Here is an 18,563-nt window from a genome sequence, read left to right on the forward strand (position 1 = left end):
ACTTGTTAACAAAGGATTTTAAAAGAGCAAAAAACAGAAGAAATAGAGAAATCCTAAGTTTAGCTTAACGTTCTTTTAAAACCTCCAAAAAGCAGTAGAAGAAACAAGCTTCTGTATGATGTTATTAAAGTATTAAAGGTGTAAGTCACAAGATATTCTATCTGGCCTTCAGTCCATTATAGTGTAGGTTGGGAGCGGTTTTTTAGAGAATACCTGATGCAACATCTGTTTCATTTATTCATTTATTCTTCAGGGCAGTTACTTATTGCACAGATGGGAATTATTATAAACAAAGAGGGTTTGTTTTCAAGATGGATTTTTTTTTAATTAAAATTTCACAAATTTCAAATACAAATAGATACTGAAATGTCCAACTGGTCTGCAGGTATTTTTACATGGCAGACAACTTACTGTAAGTGTGGCAAGATGGCAGAAAGTACAGAGAAAAATAAATTTAAAAAATTTTCATAAAGAACACTTATTATCCTTGAGAAGACTGAAGAGAAATTAATAGAAAAAGTGTTTTTTATTTGTTAACTAGTATTTCTTTCACTCTTCTCCGGGCCAGTATGATCTTACAACTCGAAGGCTATGCACTTCAACGCCCAGTTAATGTAACTATCTCAGAACATTATGATATGGAGCATTTTAATTCTTCTCACCATTTAGTGCACGTACACAAACACTGCCAACTACTTTCAATACTTACACACCAGAAAACAATTAAGAGAGGGTCCACACAGAACACAGCAAATATGCAAGCTTATTTGTGAGCCTACACAGGCATAAGCTTCTGTGAGTTTGTGGGAGTTATCACAAACACACATACACACCCACGTGCAATCACCAAATAAAATCCAAAGGCTCTTGGAAATAGTTTCCCCCCTTTTTTTTTTCCCACACGAGTTATCTTTAACAGTAATTAAAGATTTTCCAGTGTCAGTTGACACTTTATACAGTTCATTCAGTGAAAGATGGCTGTGAATCACCGAGCGTAGGGAGCAGCTGAACTAGAGAAACAACACAGCATTAAGGAAATAGATTTTCAGATATTCTATTTTCAGAATATCTATTGGTAACACGAAACTATTGTGAATCAAGTATACCAAACCCTATAAAATAGAAATGAGAGACAATGCATTTGTGAATGTAACTGCATAAAACTATTAGAACAAAGCAATAGGCCATGGCATAGCTTTTGTAACATATCTTATTATACTCAGCTCAGCTTTATTTTTAAGTTTTACCTTAAGAGAAAGTTACTGCACTTTCTCTTTTGGTTAAACTATGAAAAGATAAATGTAAAATGGGAGATAAGATATGTAATATGGGACTTTAAGATAAAGAAAGCACATCGTAGAAGAGCAAGATAACTTGCTGAAACTCATAATCTAAACCAGGTTGCCTCTTAAGAAAACAATGTTGTATTGCACTGTGTTCAATAATACCATTGGTAACATTTCAGACTCTTAAAAGTAATCATAAATAACTTGATTCATAAGAGCTGCAATTGAACACACAAATTCTGTCAGCTGCCATCTACAAGAATTTACCATATTTTACACATTAATCCAAACAAACTATGCACCATGGATAAAACTAACAACCTACTTTGTAACCTCCGCGTAGGACTCTCGCCATGGAGCTGTCTTCGTGGCAAATACGGTGAGGGATGGGGAAGTGGCAATGAAGAGACATCATGTGTTTGAAGTTTGTACCAGTGAGGTTCATCATCTAGTAGTGCCGTCTCTAACTCAATAAGAATCTAAAAGGAAAAAAAAAGATTAAAATAGGAAACCATTATATAACTGCATTTTAAAATACGAATGTTCATAAATTTTATTCTGTTATTCCCTTACTGTTAAGGACTTTGTCTTTTAAGTTAATGCATTTGCCTTTTAAAAGTGTTAAAATCCTGCACTTTATAAGAAGGCATTTTCTGTGCCTTTCTATACTAAATACACAAAGAAAATTTTCATGTGGCCCTTTATCACCTTACAACAATCTTATCTGTATTTAAACAATTTGTAGAGAGTTAGTCAGCAACATTTCAATATTCTGTTAAAATAAAAGTATGTGAAATGCAGATTTTATTAAACATTTCTCAAACAAATTGAGAGACTGTGCATCCAATTACTAAAACAGAAGAAATACAGAAAGAATCTCATATCAGTACTATGTGCCAAGTACAACCTAATGAAATAAGGACAAATTCACAATTTTAAACATCTTTGCTTTACTAATAATTACTTTATTAAAAAATACTGTATCCTAAATATGAATATGTGGACTAATCAATTCCTGTGATAAGTACCAATAATTGCATACCTCTCCTAAAAATTCACTTTCTTCCTCCCGAACTCGTGCTTGGTCCCAAAGAGTAATTTCTAACATCCGTTCTCTAAATTCTCTCCGATGAACCGGAGAATAAATGAATGTCTGGTTCCACTTGGGTTCCAATGTTTTCTTTACTGTTTTTGTTCTTCTTTTATTTTTATCACTGAAGAAAAAAAAAAATTAAACTGTAAAAAACGTATCAGGAAGAGCAGCAAATCTTAAACCAGCAGCACATTGTATAATGTTACGGAAATACTCTAGTATTGTATGCCAGAGTTTGTTCATGATACAATGAAGTTCAATGTATGTCCCCAATGTATTGGGGACAATTTGTAACTTGATATTAAACTCTGTAGTCAGCTGATTTCACAGTTTGCACGTCAATTCCCAGTCTAAGAAATTCCCTCAGAAAAAAGAAATTGTTTTCTATCTTTGTTTTGAAAACAGTAAACATGGATTTTTCATAAATACATGTATACTTCTATGGACAGGATTCCCAAGAGTCATGGAGCAATAGTACCATGCATGTGCAGACAACACTGGACACAGCAAAAAACTGCATTTCAGATAAGTAAGCCAGCTAAGACACCAGAGGCCCTGGGAATATGTTACATAAGCTCTTCCAGCAACACTCAGAAACAGTGGTCTCAAAACAGTTTCCAAGACAATCCTTTGGGTCACCAATTTGAAGGCAGATCTCACCATGAGGCGAGCCTGACTTTTTGGAGCCTTATGCACGGCTACCGTGGGAATCCTGGGTCAGGCTCAAGGGTGTTGCTGAGAGCAATGTGTTTTCCAGAATATTTAGGCTTGCAAGAGCTCGTATTTTCTGACGAAAATGAGTTTCACTAGAAAACACCCACGCTCCTTTTGTTGACAATACTGAGAAGAGTTCTCAGAAAAATGCTTAATATTAAACCTGCTGATTGCCGCATATGCAGCTGTGGCATTAAAATTAATGTGGATTTTTTAATATGGCAATGAAGTACTCGCATACTTTGGAAGTACATGCAATCGTAATGTAGTTACTATATTTATGAACAGTTACTTAGAAACTGGGTCAACAGATTAACTAAGACATAATATTTTTGGACACATTATTAAAGCAAATAATGCTATTATTGTATTACGATAAAAATTCATTTACCCTTGAAAACTGAAATAAGTTACACTGGACAAGCTTTTCCGTTCAAATCTGTTTAATCAAAGAGAATTCTGTATTTTCATCTAATTAAATGCTTCACTTATTTAAGCATATTTTACCTCTAGCACGTTTTCTTCTCTTACACAAGAAATATATTTTGCTTACTTAGCTTTTACTTCTGAGGAAAATAAAATGAATTTTCCTGCCATATGACAACTTGCTAGTTGTTATATATTTGATAGAAAACACGTCATAATTTCAAAAAGTTCTGAACATTTTACGTGAATAGGAAGAAGATGAAATAATTCTTGTGAAACACCAATTACTATTAAAAAAATACACCCATTTTGATTGCAAATTTTTTTCCTGCTTTGAATGGGAAAAACCAGCCAGCTGGTCTGATCGGTCTAGAAATCTGTGAACCTATTTTTGCAGCATCTTCTTTGCTCTAGACAGGAATAACTGTCATAAGGAATACGGGTATTACAGAACACTAACAAAATGCTTTGCAAATAACTGTTTCACATGCAATGTTGTACACCTGCCTTTACTTTTCTATTCAGTATTTAACAAAATAGCCACTAAATGTCAGTTAATATTCAGTGTCCAAAGACATGTTGTTGTTACATAGCATGCTCTATTAAGGAACTTCAAAGTGTAATGTTTCCATAAGTGTATGACAGGTAAGCTCAGCTAATTCTTATTCAAACACTTCTTGTCTGCTCACTTTACCTTCTGTCTGGAAGAAAGTAAATTTTAACATAAGGATTCCTTGGTCTCCCATCTTCCCTTGAAGGAAGATCCTTTGCTCCCAGTATTGTCACTATTAACTGATGACCAACCTTGTCGTACCACAGTTTTATCTGTAATGAGAAAATATTAATTAGTGGACTCATTTCTAAAACAAAGTACCATATTAATTTTTAAATTAAATTTACTCTTTAGCTACTATTTATATTGGTTGCTTAAGCACAAAATATTGCGTACTAGTTTGCATTTGTAGTAAAGCAGAAAAATATATTCCTACTATAATAGCTTCAGAATGTACCTGGAATTACTCATTTTTAGAACCTTGTATAATGAATACATTATTTCATACTATTTTTTTCTCATGGTATTAGGGTTAGGATTATTGTTCCTTGGCAGCATAATGCATTACTTAGTAATGTAATGTATTACTCGTATTACTGATGTACGGCATTCATATGTATACATTTCTAGGTGTTTTATGCACAATGAATGAGTGAATGTTTATGCCCTGCTGTGCTGGAAAGACCATGGGATAAGGTAAAAATAACCCCCCAAAGTTGTAAGAGAAAAACAGGTTCAGTAGAACAACTCTCTTCCCAATCAAATTCAGCAACAACAAGGCAAAAACTAACATTACTAATCTGTGGAAATCATTACTAAACAGTCTTAGACGTTGTCTAGCAAACATTTTCACTATGTTCATTAAGCACTGCTGTTTAGCTATTCTAGTTTGAATAATATAGTTGCGAATGTATCATTCAAGGAGAGGATACACCTACTTTACAGCACTAATTCTAACAGGGGATATAGTGCAGGTAGGGCAAAGTAAAGCTTTTCAAACAGCCAGGGAGATATTACATGGGGGTACCTCTGAGATAGTGTTAACTGCAACTGACAGAGAAAGCTCTCTTCATGGCCAGTTTGATGGACATTTAAAGAAGTTTCCTCCCTGAATTTATGGGAATGAGAGTAATGCCTGGCTGCACAACAAAGCAGAGTACCTTTAGGCACAAATAAACTCTAGATAAGGTATACGTCAATAAACCCCAGCTAAAGTAAACATCAGAGATACATGCACTTTCTGTGGAGCATTATTTCAGATACGGGATCTTCATCTGCTATTCAGCTTCTCATCTTCAGCATTTCAGTGATTTAGAGAAATGTCTTGACACAATTCTTAAGACTTCTGACCAATCAACAAGAGGCTCATTTAGCTTTCTGTTGTTCCTAATTAATGAAGTAACTGAGATGACAGTAAGACATACCAACTCATCTAATGGTGGGATTGTTCCTACACCATCAGAGTGCAGGAATACTTATGCTGCAGCCACCGATGAGTAGTGTTTGGACTTCAGAAGAGGGTGGATAGAAATCCACTACTGTCATGTTATTGGCCCTTCTACTGACTTTGTATGTTTCTGGTACCAACAGTAACAGGGTTTTGTAACTACTGAAGTAGAAAATAGTGTGAGAGAAATTAATAAGTTTCTAGAGACATTTCTAGATGTTGTTCTTCCATGCCTATAAAGCAAGGGAATTTCTCTAAACTGATAATATCCGGACTACAGATCTGTTCAACAGATAGCAAGTAGAAAGCTTAGCACCAACAATATGAGCGTCAACAATTTGAAATCGAAGAGAAGCTTTGTTGACCTCTGCAGTGCATGTCAAATGACGTGATCTCTGACCCTAAATAAACCATCCTCCTGAAGGGAGTCCTCATCTGCTCTCAAGCACTGGCTAGTCCTACACACCAAGGACACTGAAGAAAATCTTCATCACCTGCCTTTTTCAGCAGAAAAATTAACCTTCCTTAATCAGAATCCAATGTATTTATGATCCACAAACTCAATGAAGTTAACATAATACACACCTAGATTAAAAAAAAAAAAAAAAAAAAAACCAAAAAAAAAAAAAAAGCAACTACAATTATTTACTCATATTTAAGCTAAATATTTCTTTGCTATAGTTGTTTGACTGGATTTTTGCAGGAAGACTTTGCCAAAATGGTTTGGAGAATGAGACTAAGGGGAATGTTAAATCATCTAACGCTATGTCTTTGAGATGCTCTATTGTCTGTGTTTTGCCACAAGAACTCAAAATTTGCACTAACACACATCTAATACTCTTCTATTAATACTCTGATAAAATTTTAAAAAAATATATGCATAATAGGTATACTGTCCCAGTAATTCTTTACTGGCCAGGTCAGGAGGCAGAATTATGACCAAAAATGTTAACGCTCATACAGAAAAAACACTTGTAATCCAAGAATTAATTTGGATGAAAAGATGAGAAGGAAAGAGAGCTAGAGTGCAAGAATCAATGAACAATTCCTTGGAGGGGATGATGGGCTTGCATTCTCATGAGTTTAGAAGAAGGAAGATGAGAGCGATAAGAAATATTACAATGACTGGAAAAGTAAAATATAATGGATGTTTCTTGGTGGAACACAAGAACAACTGAATCATTGACATCAGGGACCAAAGAAGAGGGGAAAAACTGGACTGGATGAGAAAAATTGAATGAGTCAACAAATGAGGAACAATCCAGGTCCTAACTGGCACAGAAGGCATTGCATAGTTAGATTGAGATTGAAGAAAATACGATAAGAAGTCAGGACAGGAAACTGTAAAAGAAAGTGAGAAAGAAGGAGTTTGGGTAGCATACTGAATATGAAAAATGGGTTTGGGTGTAGAACTGACCTAATTCTGTCCCATTTGCACATGCCTTATTATGACATAATATCCAGATGGATGGTATTTTCCTCAAAGAAGCTTTTCTTTTCTACTCATAAAAAGGTCAGTTAAGACCTTTGTAGCCCATTGCAGTCTGATTCCACCCCTCCTTCTTTCCCAGAGGCCTTGTGTGTTGGAAGGGTGTACTATTTATAAATTACATGTTCTTCACTGCCTGGGAGCTTGGGCTGAGGCTCTGGAGCCTAAACTGAAGTACTACAAAGTGTTTGAAGTCTAATGTATTACATCTGAACAGTGCTTATGTCACTGAAAAATCAAGTGCTGGTTGTGTCAGATTTTGATGATAAAGTCTCAATTCTTTATTCACAAATGCAGAAAAATTGTAGTACACATCCGATAGTATCATATGAATTACATATAGTGAAATAAATATGGGATACCATGTGTGTAACAGGAAAGCTGGTGAGAAAATGATTTTTTTTTCTTTATAGTCTTGTTAAGCAGTTTGTAGAAAAGATTCTTAACGCTACAAAGTGAAGAACATTAAATTATTCAATCCTCAGTGAGGAAGACTCACAGGAAGACTCAAAGGAATGCACAGGTACTGTGATGCTCAGCACCAATAACTTAAGCAGCTGAATAACAGAGGAGAATCTACAAATCTTCAAGAAAAAGCTTAGACTATTTAAGAAGCTGTGACATGTGCAATCCTGATCTAAATGGGGGAAGGAGAAAGCCAAAACTACAGCACAGAAAATGCATCACAAAAAAAAACAAGATGGCTGATGAGCTGGTGCATGTGTGGACCAGCAGAACCCATAAGAAACATCCCGAATACAACTTTGTCAACCTAGATAATTTAGGATTTCAGCAACTAAAAAGTACTCTAGTCAGAAAGTGATTTCATCTGAAGGCTTTCTAGAGATTTTTTTCCTTAATGCTGAAGTCCTGGAACTTATAATTAGCCATACACACGCTCACATGCTGCCCTGCCCTAGGCAGATGTGCACCTAATGCTTGACTAAATTTCTGTTGTGACCTACATTCAGGCAAACAGGTATCTGAACACAATAAACCCTGAAACTGTGAGATGGTCTGTCATCCATAGAGCTCAGCAGATGCTGAACTCCTGGAGATGGGCTTCCAGGTAGAAACGCCTGATGTACAAAGCAGAATAAACAAGAATACTTCTGTAGACAGATGATGTAGGTACCTCTTAGGGGTAGGAAAGTGAGGGGGACAGGGCTGAGAGTCTGGTCCTAGTTTCAAGAATTCTGATTTTTATCCAATACTGATACAATGCTAGATCAGTGCACATTCTAGTTGGCAGTCTGGAATCTGATACACTAAAATTAAGCTTCTTTCACTATAACCACATCACACACTTGCATCCGTGACCACAGAATATCTCAGCTTCACATAAGACTTCCTGCTCCAGAGAAGAAAAGGATGTTAAAGGCATTTCTCTGAGAGTCAGACTTAATTTCAGTAGCCTAAAAAGAGCTTAAAACAAAGATGTACATTTTCCGGAATGAGTTTCCCACATATAAAACATTTTATAAAAGCTGACTGTTGATGAATTCTAAGAAATAAGGATGCAGGAATCTATTACTGCTGTTTGGTCTTCTGCAAGCTCAGAAGAAGAGACAGACATCTCTCTCTGGAGAGGTGACTCACACTCTGGAGTAGCCTAAGTTTCAAACAGACTTATGGGGATGTGTCCCTTATTTGGGCTAGATCATTCTCTGCAGATACTGAGGTACCTTCTTCTTTTCTTCAACTGTCTAAGTCCAGGATCTTCCACAAGGCACCTCAAGCTAGTATAAATTTAAATCTATAAACTAATCTAACAAATTCACTTTATTAGATTTCATCCTTTTTCAGATCTTGTCTTAACTAAAAACTTTTTAATCAATGTAGTAATTAAGATCAGAGTTCTAGAAAAAAAGTAATCATGTAATTAGGATCTATAATAAATATGCATAAGGGAAATCAATTATGAAAATCTAGATAATATTATTGTCATTTCCCATATTCCTCTTTCATGCATGCTGACTGTTTGAATGCTTAACTAATTCCAATGTGGTTTTGTGTAGTCCACAGAGGCACATGGCATCATAAGTGACAACTTCAGATTTAAAAACAGAATACATATATACATTCTGCTCTATATTTTATTTATTTGTTTATTTAGGTCTTACTTCATGAACCTCATGGACAAGAGAGACAATTTTTACCATTGGAAGTGAATGCCTGCCCTGCAGCCTGAATTTTACCACCCCAGCCAAAGTACCACTCAAACAATGCTAGGTTTGAGAAACTGATGACAAGGCATTTTTTTCTTGTGGTTTTCATTACAATATTTCATGAAACCTACATAGCTGCTTATTAGCATAATTCTTTGAAACTGAGATACTATTGTTTCCTTTTTTCCACCCACCCCCCCACATTATTCTGAAATAAGAGATACACCAGCAAGATATACAACTGAAGAAAAAATGTCTCAATTTATCTTTGAAAATGCTTGAAACAATTTTATTTGGACTAAGTTCATGTAGACAAAGACATTGCTCTGGGGTGGTAAAGTCCCTGGTGTAGCTTAAGACGAGCTTCGGTTGCTTTTAAATCTACCTCTAACAAATGCTGATTTACTCAAAGTTGCTAAATCTAGAACTATTCTGTTTGCTGCTGTACGTGTTGGAACAAATACAAGAAAAGACTGTTAAACAGAAGAGCTTCTGGGATCTGAGTGCAGAAAATTATGAAGGTATTTAAGTATTTTAACCTAGGTATGTCTCACATTTCTTTTTTAGTGGCTCCATTTTTTATTTCAATAAGGCCAAATAGATGCATGCATTTATCTTCATGTATGATTAAAGATACTGATGTTCTGCACTGAAACAAAAAAGATGTTTGAAATGACTGAAGTTAGAAGTAAAAATAGTAATTAAATGGCAACTATGGGTCAAAATGAGGCTCCAAAAAATGAAAGATGCCACAGGGAAAACACATTCATGAACATATGATTCTCTACCAAGATACTGCAAAACATCATCCTGTAAGAAAATTGCTTATATGTTAAAAGTAATCTAAAAGTTCAAGAAATAGATGTGCACGTTTTCAAGTGCTGTGTAAGTAATAAAAGTTCAAGAGAAAGGTGAACGATTGGGGAAAATGAACTTGTATGTTTTTCTTTCCAGTAAAACAAGGTTAATTTTTAATTCATCCAGTGATACAAGAGACAGAGTAAATGAACTGAGTGACACAGAGACAAAAGTGCAGAGGAGGAACTTGTGCCAGGATCTGGGATGTACATCACCAGGATCAGTTTCAGACTAACAAGCAGAGAAGACAAGAGTAAGAAAAAAGATATGCACTTCCTGTCAAGAGCAATGAAACAAAGGTATAAACAGAAATGCAAGAGATGCTTACTCTTACTGAGAATTCTACAAACACAGCCATAGCACAGCCCAGAATGTAAAGTATACATTCTGACAACCACAAACAACAGTTCAGAGCTCAGTGTAAGCTAATTTCTAATGCCAAAAAGAAACCAGAGTTCTGCACTACCACTGGACTGCTTCTAACACCTAAGTCAGCTTGTTTAAAGTTCATCTCTGTAACCTGCATTATGGAAATATATTAGATTAAACCATCTCAAGCTACTATCAACCTTCCCTACGAGAAGCAGGCAGGTAGGGGATTTTGTTTCAACCTAGTCTTAAAGATGCTGCCATGAGGAACATTTCTCATAGATGCATACAATGGCTTGAGTTGGAAGGACTTAAAAACTAGTTCCAACCCCTAGACTTGTGCAGGGCTGCCTCCCACCAGATCGGACTGCCCAGGGCTCCATCCAGCCTGGCCTTGAACCTTTCCAGGGATGGGGCACCCACAGCTCCTCAAGGCAGCCCATGGCAAGGCCTCACCTCCCTGTGATTGAAGAATTTCTTCCTAACATCAAACCCGAATCTGCCCTCTTTTAATTTAAAGCTATTCCCCCTTCTGCTATCACTGTTTTCGGCTTGGACAACTACTGAGATCTGTAAACAAACTTTTAGAGGCTCCTAGCGTACAGAAACAGAACTGGAACTAAAGATGGTTCCTATCTACAACAGCAGAAGCAATTTCTTTTCCTGGGTATTGCCAATCAAGCACTGAGCTTGTTTTATTTTCTTAAGTTACTACCATAATCATTTGAACAAAGTATATTTTCCATTAGAGAACAGTAGAATTTAAGTAGAACAGAAAATTTTATGTCTATTTCTTTATATAATGTGACTTAAATACAAGACTACTACAAGTAATTTATACATTATATTATTACAAGCAACTTGCAGGTTTCAAGCATTTGTTTCCTTTTTAAATTGAACAGCTATCATATTATTTCTTAATTTATTTTGAACATTTATAAAAAGAAAACAGATATTAAATGTCTACTTGTGTCACATACAATATTTACCTCTATTTCTGACTGGATTTGTACCCTCTTTGATTTCATTAACACAAGCAGAAGCCAGCTTCCTTAGTCACGCGAAGGGTTGTTTTAAATTTTTAACAGAAAGCATACTAACTATGTCAGTAGCTCACACTAACATTTATTTAAAACAGTATTGTTGAGATATTATTTTAAATCTCTTTTTATGGAATTTTTATTCTAAATTTCTATTTAAGGACTACTTTAGGACAATAAAATAATGTGAAAAAATGTGCTTTATTAAATCTGATTCTTGACCAAATCACTTCCTGCAGTTTTACTTAGAATTCTTTTAGAAATTTATATGAACTTTTTCCCATTTCAATATGAGATTTAATTATTTCATTCTCAGCATTTAGATTCCCTCCTTTCCATCTCTCCTTGAGCAACTGAGCAAACATAAGGAACATTTATATAGCTCCCACACAAAAGATTAATAACTCCACAATGGTATTTTGTAAGAAAAGCAGATAATATTCTACATACAAGAAAGTGAAAAACATGCAGCAAAGCAAGATAAGCACTGCTAAATATTAGTAAAACCTACTTTTACATTAATCTACAGTACCTTATAAGTTTCCTAATGAAAATAGGCAAAGAACTTGTACCTACATAAAATACCAAAGCTAAAGAATTCAGTAACACAAATTGAGAATTCATTTTTTAGTTAAATTGAGTTAGGGTTATTTTGATGCCTTTTTAAAATGCAAGGACGAGGTTTCACATGCAAAAATTTTGCCTGTTTAAACAAGGTACAAATTTATTTGCCTGTCTTCCACTCAAGGCGCTACTATTACTTGGAAAATGCAAAAAAGGATGTGTTAAGTAATGATAATGAATGATTTAAAGAGACATCAATCTTTATAGAATGACCTCAAACATGAACAGCATAGAATTATTTACTGCATAAACAGTACACACTTTTTTGTATGTGGGATACATAGACATCAGGATTGTTGAAACCTGTATGAGTTAAGTAGTGCATAAACAGCAAAACAAAAAGTAGCTGTCTCTTTAAATTGTAATTTAGTATTTAAACCCCATGCAGAACTTTACAAGCTGCTCACAAAAATGGCATGAAACTTGTTAATATGGCTTAAAGCAACACACTAATAATATGGGAAAACGGACTAGAATGTAACGTTTTCCTACTATGCATTTTCCATAACAAACAAAAGAAAAAACCACAACTTTAGTTTCTGTCAGGCAGACGAAGTCTTTACCTGAACCCTAGGAACAAAAGGCGTTGTTCTTCTACTAAGGCTTTGGCTCTGGTAAGCAAAATTAAAGAAAAAGCAATAAAACAAAACCAAAAAGGACAACACGCTGGAAACTAAAAGACCAAAAGTAAAAACAAAGACACACAACTATTACTTTAAACACAGCTTTACACCAAGGATGTATTTATCTAAACCAAAGTATTTTAGAGCAATGCATAAATGAAATCTGTAAATCTATTACCAAATCATATAAATCTCCTGAGACTCAAATTCTGACCTTAGGGAAGTCAGCAGGAATTCTGTCACTGATTTCCCAGGAACAAGGATTTCACTTTACAGGTCTACAGGTAACATTTACAACAGATTTAGAAATAACATCAACAAATGTAGCAGATAAGCAAAGTGTGATTTGAAAGTCGCATGGGAAATATAAGTTGAGTTTGACCACCTATTTCAGAAAGACTGTAGATGCATATTTGGAGACAGAAACAAGCACAGCGCACACACTGAGAGCTTTAGTTACTTTCTAGAGTAAAGTAAGTAAAAGGCTTTCCTTCCTTTCCAGCTTCAAGGGGCACTTCATTAAAAAAGCCCTAATACTTTAAAAATGATTGAAAGAAAGTGCTGTCTTGTATCATCATTACAGTGCAGAAGGTGCAATCAGTGTACTTCAATTCTCCAGCAATCATGACTGAAATAGCATACAGTATATACAGAAGATCCCAATATGAAATGAGATCTAGAACATAAAATAAACTTAGCTGCACAGCACTCACAGACTCATTTATAACCCTTGTATATGAATGCAACGCTTCAGAGCACATGTAATTTGGTGGATCCCAGTGGCTATACCAAAACCACATCAGTACAGGTAATGCTCCCAAGTTCCTAGCCTCATTACAAACTCCAAGCACTCCATCTTTGGCTTAAAGCTAATGGAGTGGCACAGAAAGGGCACTGAGAGTGGGGACTGATCAGGAACGAGAGCATGCCAGTACCTCAGAACTGGGTGAATGGGTCAAAAAGGAACATGGGGGTCAATCACAACAATCCAACAATGCTGTATCTCCTTTCCTTTCTGCTTGGTTGTCCTGAGATAATTTATTTCAAAGTTGAAGAAAGAAGCTATTGCTCAATATTCACTTCAACAAGGTCAGTATTGAGAGTATGGAGTTAGGCAGTGATGATCATTCTGCTAGTCTCCTTGCTTACTTGGCAAACACAGATGCTGGAGAAAACTGTTCCACAAAATGTGTGAAGTAATCTGTTCTCACATCAAAGCAGGAGTATATTTAAGACAATCTGACAGTCTGAACCATAGTTTTGTCTGATGTGCCCCTGTGCTCAGTGAGGTGAAGCAGCTGCATGTTGCTCCACTGCACAGGCAGTACTGCACTCACAAAGTAAGGCAGCCAGAATCCAATCTAGTGCCGCAAAATGAAAGCAGATCTTCAGCTTGCTTCTGCTCCGCATTTTACACATATTCCAGAATATCACAGTCCTAAAAGGGTCAGAATGTAACCCACCATCCACCAAGGACCCTAACTGGCCATATTCTGTCTTGGAAATTGTGGGCTATGAGCACATTGTGTGCACTACCTAGCACTTTGCAGACTTGACTTTATGGGAGCAACAGCAATTTACTGGCCTTGACACAGAAGGAGGTAAAGCAAAAGAGGAAAAAGAAAAGGGGAAAGAGGAACATTTCTCATACTTGACCTCAGCCCCACAATACAGTGACACATTATGTCCTTCAAACACACAGTATCTGCATTTTTTTATGCTACAGATAATTCAAATAATTCATATACTTGCATTTTTATTAATTTATAAATATTATATTATAAATAATGCATGGAAAATCTATTGAAACAGTTCTGTGATTCAACTGTATGAGGAAATAGTTAAGTTTTAGAAATAATACCACTTTCCTGCCAGAATTTCTACCAGTACAAAATGAAATGTCATTTTATATGTATATGCATTTACAGGTTCTTATAGCCATGTTGTCAGTCTCTAAACCTAGCTATCACCAAATCATTCCAAGTTATGCTTTCCTTGCACACTGATAGTAGACAGAATGCAGTAATGAAGCAATGAGAACCACCACACAAATATTACTGACTTTTTCAAAATGACATTAAAGGAAAAATCAGTGAAAAAATAAAGAAACAGGAGTCAAATGAAGCAAATAATAATTAAATAATATGTGCAGAGAAAAGTCAAGATATATCCCCGAAAGAATAATGTGGATTAAAATACCATAATAAACTGCAGAAAGCACAGATAACAAAATATTCATGTACCCTGGTAAATTTTAGCACCCAATAGTTTACTGTAGCTGCATAGAATTTGTTTCAAAAATACATGTTTTCGGTAAAATAATTAATAAAAGAAGAAAGAATTTCTAGTTATGTGGGATAGTTTTCTTTGTGGGAAATCATATTAGCCTGCTCTGGACAGTTACTGCAGCCAGAACAGAAGAAAACACGTACATAGAGAAATGTCAGTAAATAGACATAGAAAACTGATCTGGTAGAGAAAGGTATCCCTGAGTAGTAGAGGCATCATGGCAACCGGCTGAACAACTACTGCAGCATAGATCAGAACACATGAGATTCAGACTGGCAGACACTAGAACCAATTTTTGTTCATTCTAACATAGTTCCTAGGGTTTTCTTATTTTTTTAATAGGAGTTAAACGCACAAACATAGAAACTTAACTTTTGATTTAAACATTTACCTTAATATTTACCTAAAATGTTGTAATTCTGAAACCTTTAAGTAATAAAACTGCTTAATAACCTCAAAGGTGTTTTTGACTTCTCCATCTCTTCAAAAGACCTGTCAATGAAGACTGCAGATTGTGTACTGAATCATAAATGTCTTGGCCAATGAATACAAACAGATAAGAATTCAGTTGGCTTTTTGCATACCTGGACTTTCAGACCAAATCAAAACTCTGTTCAACACTATCTATCTATGCAGATAATATACAAAATCTTACAAAACGTCAGTCAAATCTTACAAAACAGTCGTGCCAAAATATGCATCTAAGCACAGAGACATTTTATTTTGATCTTGCTACATATGAAATAGTATTAAAAGGTTTGGCATTGGAGATAGGCTGAAATGAAGATAGGGAAAACTGAAAAGCAGTAGAAAAACTAACCCTATCAGTGCATTAGCATTATGCTTCCTAGTACATATTGGACAGAGTAAATTCCAAAACACTGATCATTAAAAAAAAAAAAAAAAAAAGAAAATGGAAAAATAAAACCTTGAGATCTACCATAGTGCCTGAAAAAGGATGCATATATCCAAGTTTCTATTCAAACTCTTCAGGCTTCCAATGTCTGTATCTCCCTCCACTTCTGCCCACAGCTCTTATTTCACACAGCTCCCCTAACAGCAGCCCATCGGAATGACACGGTAATGTCCAAAAGCACAGAGCACATTCCCCAGATCTCAACCATCCTTCCCTCAGATTCATCCCAGCTGTCTGCATTCAGCCACTACCTCTCAGAATGTCAGCTGATCCTTCATCTCCACTGAAAACAGCATCCTGCCCCATCTATCACAAGGATCCTGTACTCATTCTCCTGTCTCAGCACTCACCATAAAAAGCACATTTCCAATTACATTAGGAATGCAGCACTTTTTGTCTTTTGCATCTACCCAGCTATTTAAAATGAGGAGCATTCTTGTCAGAAAAGAATGACTGGAAATGTGAGAAACCAAACAATTGAAGCTCTTTCATTTTGCAGGGTTCAAAGTAAAATATTTTTTGAAACTTGGGGAGCTAAGTTCTTATAAAAATTCAGTTTTTCCCTTTGCTAAGGGTACAAAATGAAAAATCACGCAGTTTATCCTAATTTTTCAATACATCTCCTACGAAATTTCGGGGTTTTTTTCCTCTAACTTTCCCAAAGTTTGGAAACTATTTAAAGGTATAAAATGAGAAAGTAAAAATTCAAAAAGCGATAGAAAAATTACTTATGGTGCAGTTTTCAAAACACTTTAAACTCCTAATCTGAAATGTCAAAAATTGTAACTTTCAAAACTAACTTGAATATCGGTTTTCCAAATTTACCATTTGGAAAGAAACAGTTCTTATAGAATACTTCTGTTCCCTTAAATTTATCTTTTTCTAAAAATATATTTTAGTCTGCACCCCATTCATTCTAGGGGAAATTCTTGTCATGTGCCTCACTGCAATCTCTATACACCATCTTCAGACACTGTGAGAGCCACCCTTCTTCATAAAGCAAAGAGTTTAGCACCAGTCTCCAAAAAGTAGTTGGGGCTCGGTCGTGCCCTTAACATGCCACCAAAACACATAGATATTGCCAACATTTCTTTAGCTGGTGAGCTATGATAGTAACCGAATTTTCAAACCGCCTACTTTAAATACCTACATGGAGACAGTGGGAATTTACTTTAGAGTTACTGAGCATTTCTGACCTCAGTGGTAACCAGCTGGAGCTGTGTGTTCTCAGAAAGCAGCTGCTTTTTGAGGGAAATGAAGAAATTGTGTAGTAGGGCGTCTTATACAATCACATGAAGTATGTAACGCAGTTACAAGGAGGACAAATGTAGAAAGATCTTTTAAACATTCCCTAGCATTATTTGGTTTCTTAATATGAAAACAAGTGCTATAAACTTATTAATAAAAGCAATAATATATTGAAACAAACAAAGAAACAAAAAAATTGATTGATGCCTTCATGGCTTAAATGCTTAATTTACATGCCATTTAGAAATGTAAAACAAAGTTAATTCTGTTCTTATCAGTAAGTTAGAATACACCTCCAAATCTCATTTCAAGATGCAAGATCCTATCTAACAAGAAAAGCAAAAGACTTACTAACTTTGCTAAAAAGCCCTGAGAAAGTCAATTCTGACTGGTTGGATCACGGCGTCTGTGCATTGGATATCTGAGCAGCTAACACTGTATCTTGAATTTCAGGCTAGGAGCTAGCAGCCAAAACTTATTGACAGTGTAATCTTTTATGAAATTTAGCTGAAAGAGATTTCTTTCCCACCATTTCAAGTATCTGCAATTTTTGTCATGTAAAACTCTACTACTTTTAGAAACCTGATTGATAGTTCACATTTGCGTTCCATTCTCATTGTATTTTGTGCAGCTATAGTACTCTGCACTCTGCCAATCAAGATTTATATTTTTCAATTTATCCAAAGGACTGAGTCTCTCAAAGCAGTTAAGAATAAAAGTTAGAGAAAATTAAAAATTATACATTGTAGATGGCTGGTCTGATGAGGAAAACAAATAATGTCTCATGCATTGCAACATGGCTGCTGAACAGACAGAAAAATGTTTCTTCCTGTTCTCCATCGATACCACAAACCACTTGTAGGAGACTAGAAACAGTCTGCTTAGATTTTATGCATATTTTTATAGCCCACATATTGTCTTAACATAAACAACTTAGAAGAAACATAAATGTGACATTTTCAAACATATTTAACATCAGTTTTGCACTGCTTCCATTCTGCTTTCCTCTCATTTTCAAACTGTACCAGGCACTTCTGAAAAATCACACTTTGGAGTTGTAAATGCCACAGAAACGTGTACAAAACCTATGTCCTTCAGTTTCATACAAAAGAATTTACCCTTTTAAGGAAAGAATTCATGTAATGAATCTTTTTCTCAGTGAGAGTGAAGAACAAAAGTGAGTAACTTTGATACAAATAAAATACAGTTTACAGTAATAAACAATCATGTGATATCTGGAGATATATATGAAAACTAATGCATAGGAAATAAGCAATATTAATATCTAAGAACGCTGGTGATAAAATCTACAGTGCTAGAGTTGACGTACATACACTCAATAACACAAACACAACTAGAGGCTAAGAACTGGTCTTTCTGAAAAACTAACACTACTGATCTAGCTGATAAGACAAACATG

General features: G+C 35.3%; 1 protein-coding gene across 37 annotated transcripts in view; it reads right to left on the bottom strand.

Annotated features, from left to right (window-relative positions):
- The window catches only part of RIMS2 (regulating synaptic membrane exocytosis 2), a 437,579-nt gene that overhangs the window by 174,364 nt on the left and 244,652 nt on the right, over positions 1 to 18,563 (bottom strand). For 30 of the 37 annotated variants that reach the window (XM_042839685.1, XM_042839666.1, XM_042839675.1 and 27 more), the window contains 3 exons: positions 4,214 to 4,344; positions 2,329 to 2,500; positions 1,612 to 1,765 (listed from right to left, as the gene is read on the bottom strand). In XM_042839685.1, the coding sequence (XP_042695619.1) occupies positions 1,612 to 1,765; positions 2,329 to 2,500; positions 4,214 to 4,344 (457 nt within the window). Of the gene's footprint in view, positions 1 to 1,611; positions 1,766 to 2,328; positions 2,501 to 4,213; positions 4,345 to 12,630; positions 12,679 to 18,563 lie in introns of all 37 variants that reach the window. The other 7 variants (XM_042839678.1, XM_042839667.1, XM_042839670.1 and 4 more) reach the window with 1 other exon arrangement.

Source organism: Centrocercus urophasianus, unplaced genomic scaffold (genome assembly GCF_019232065.1).
Source record: "Centrocercus urophasianus isolate 14NV4802_14NV808 unplaced genomic scaffold, USGS_Curo_1.0 seq_11, whole genome shotgun sequence".
NCBI classification, from domain to species: domain Eukaryota; kingdom Metazoa; phylum Chordata; class Aves; order Galliformes; family Phasianidae; genus Centrocercus; species Centrocercus urophasianus.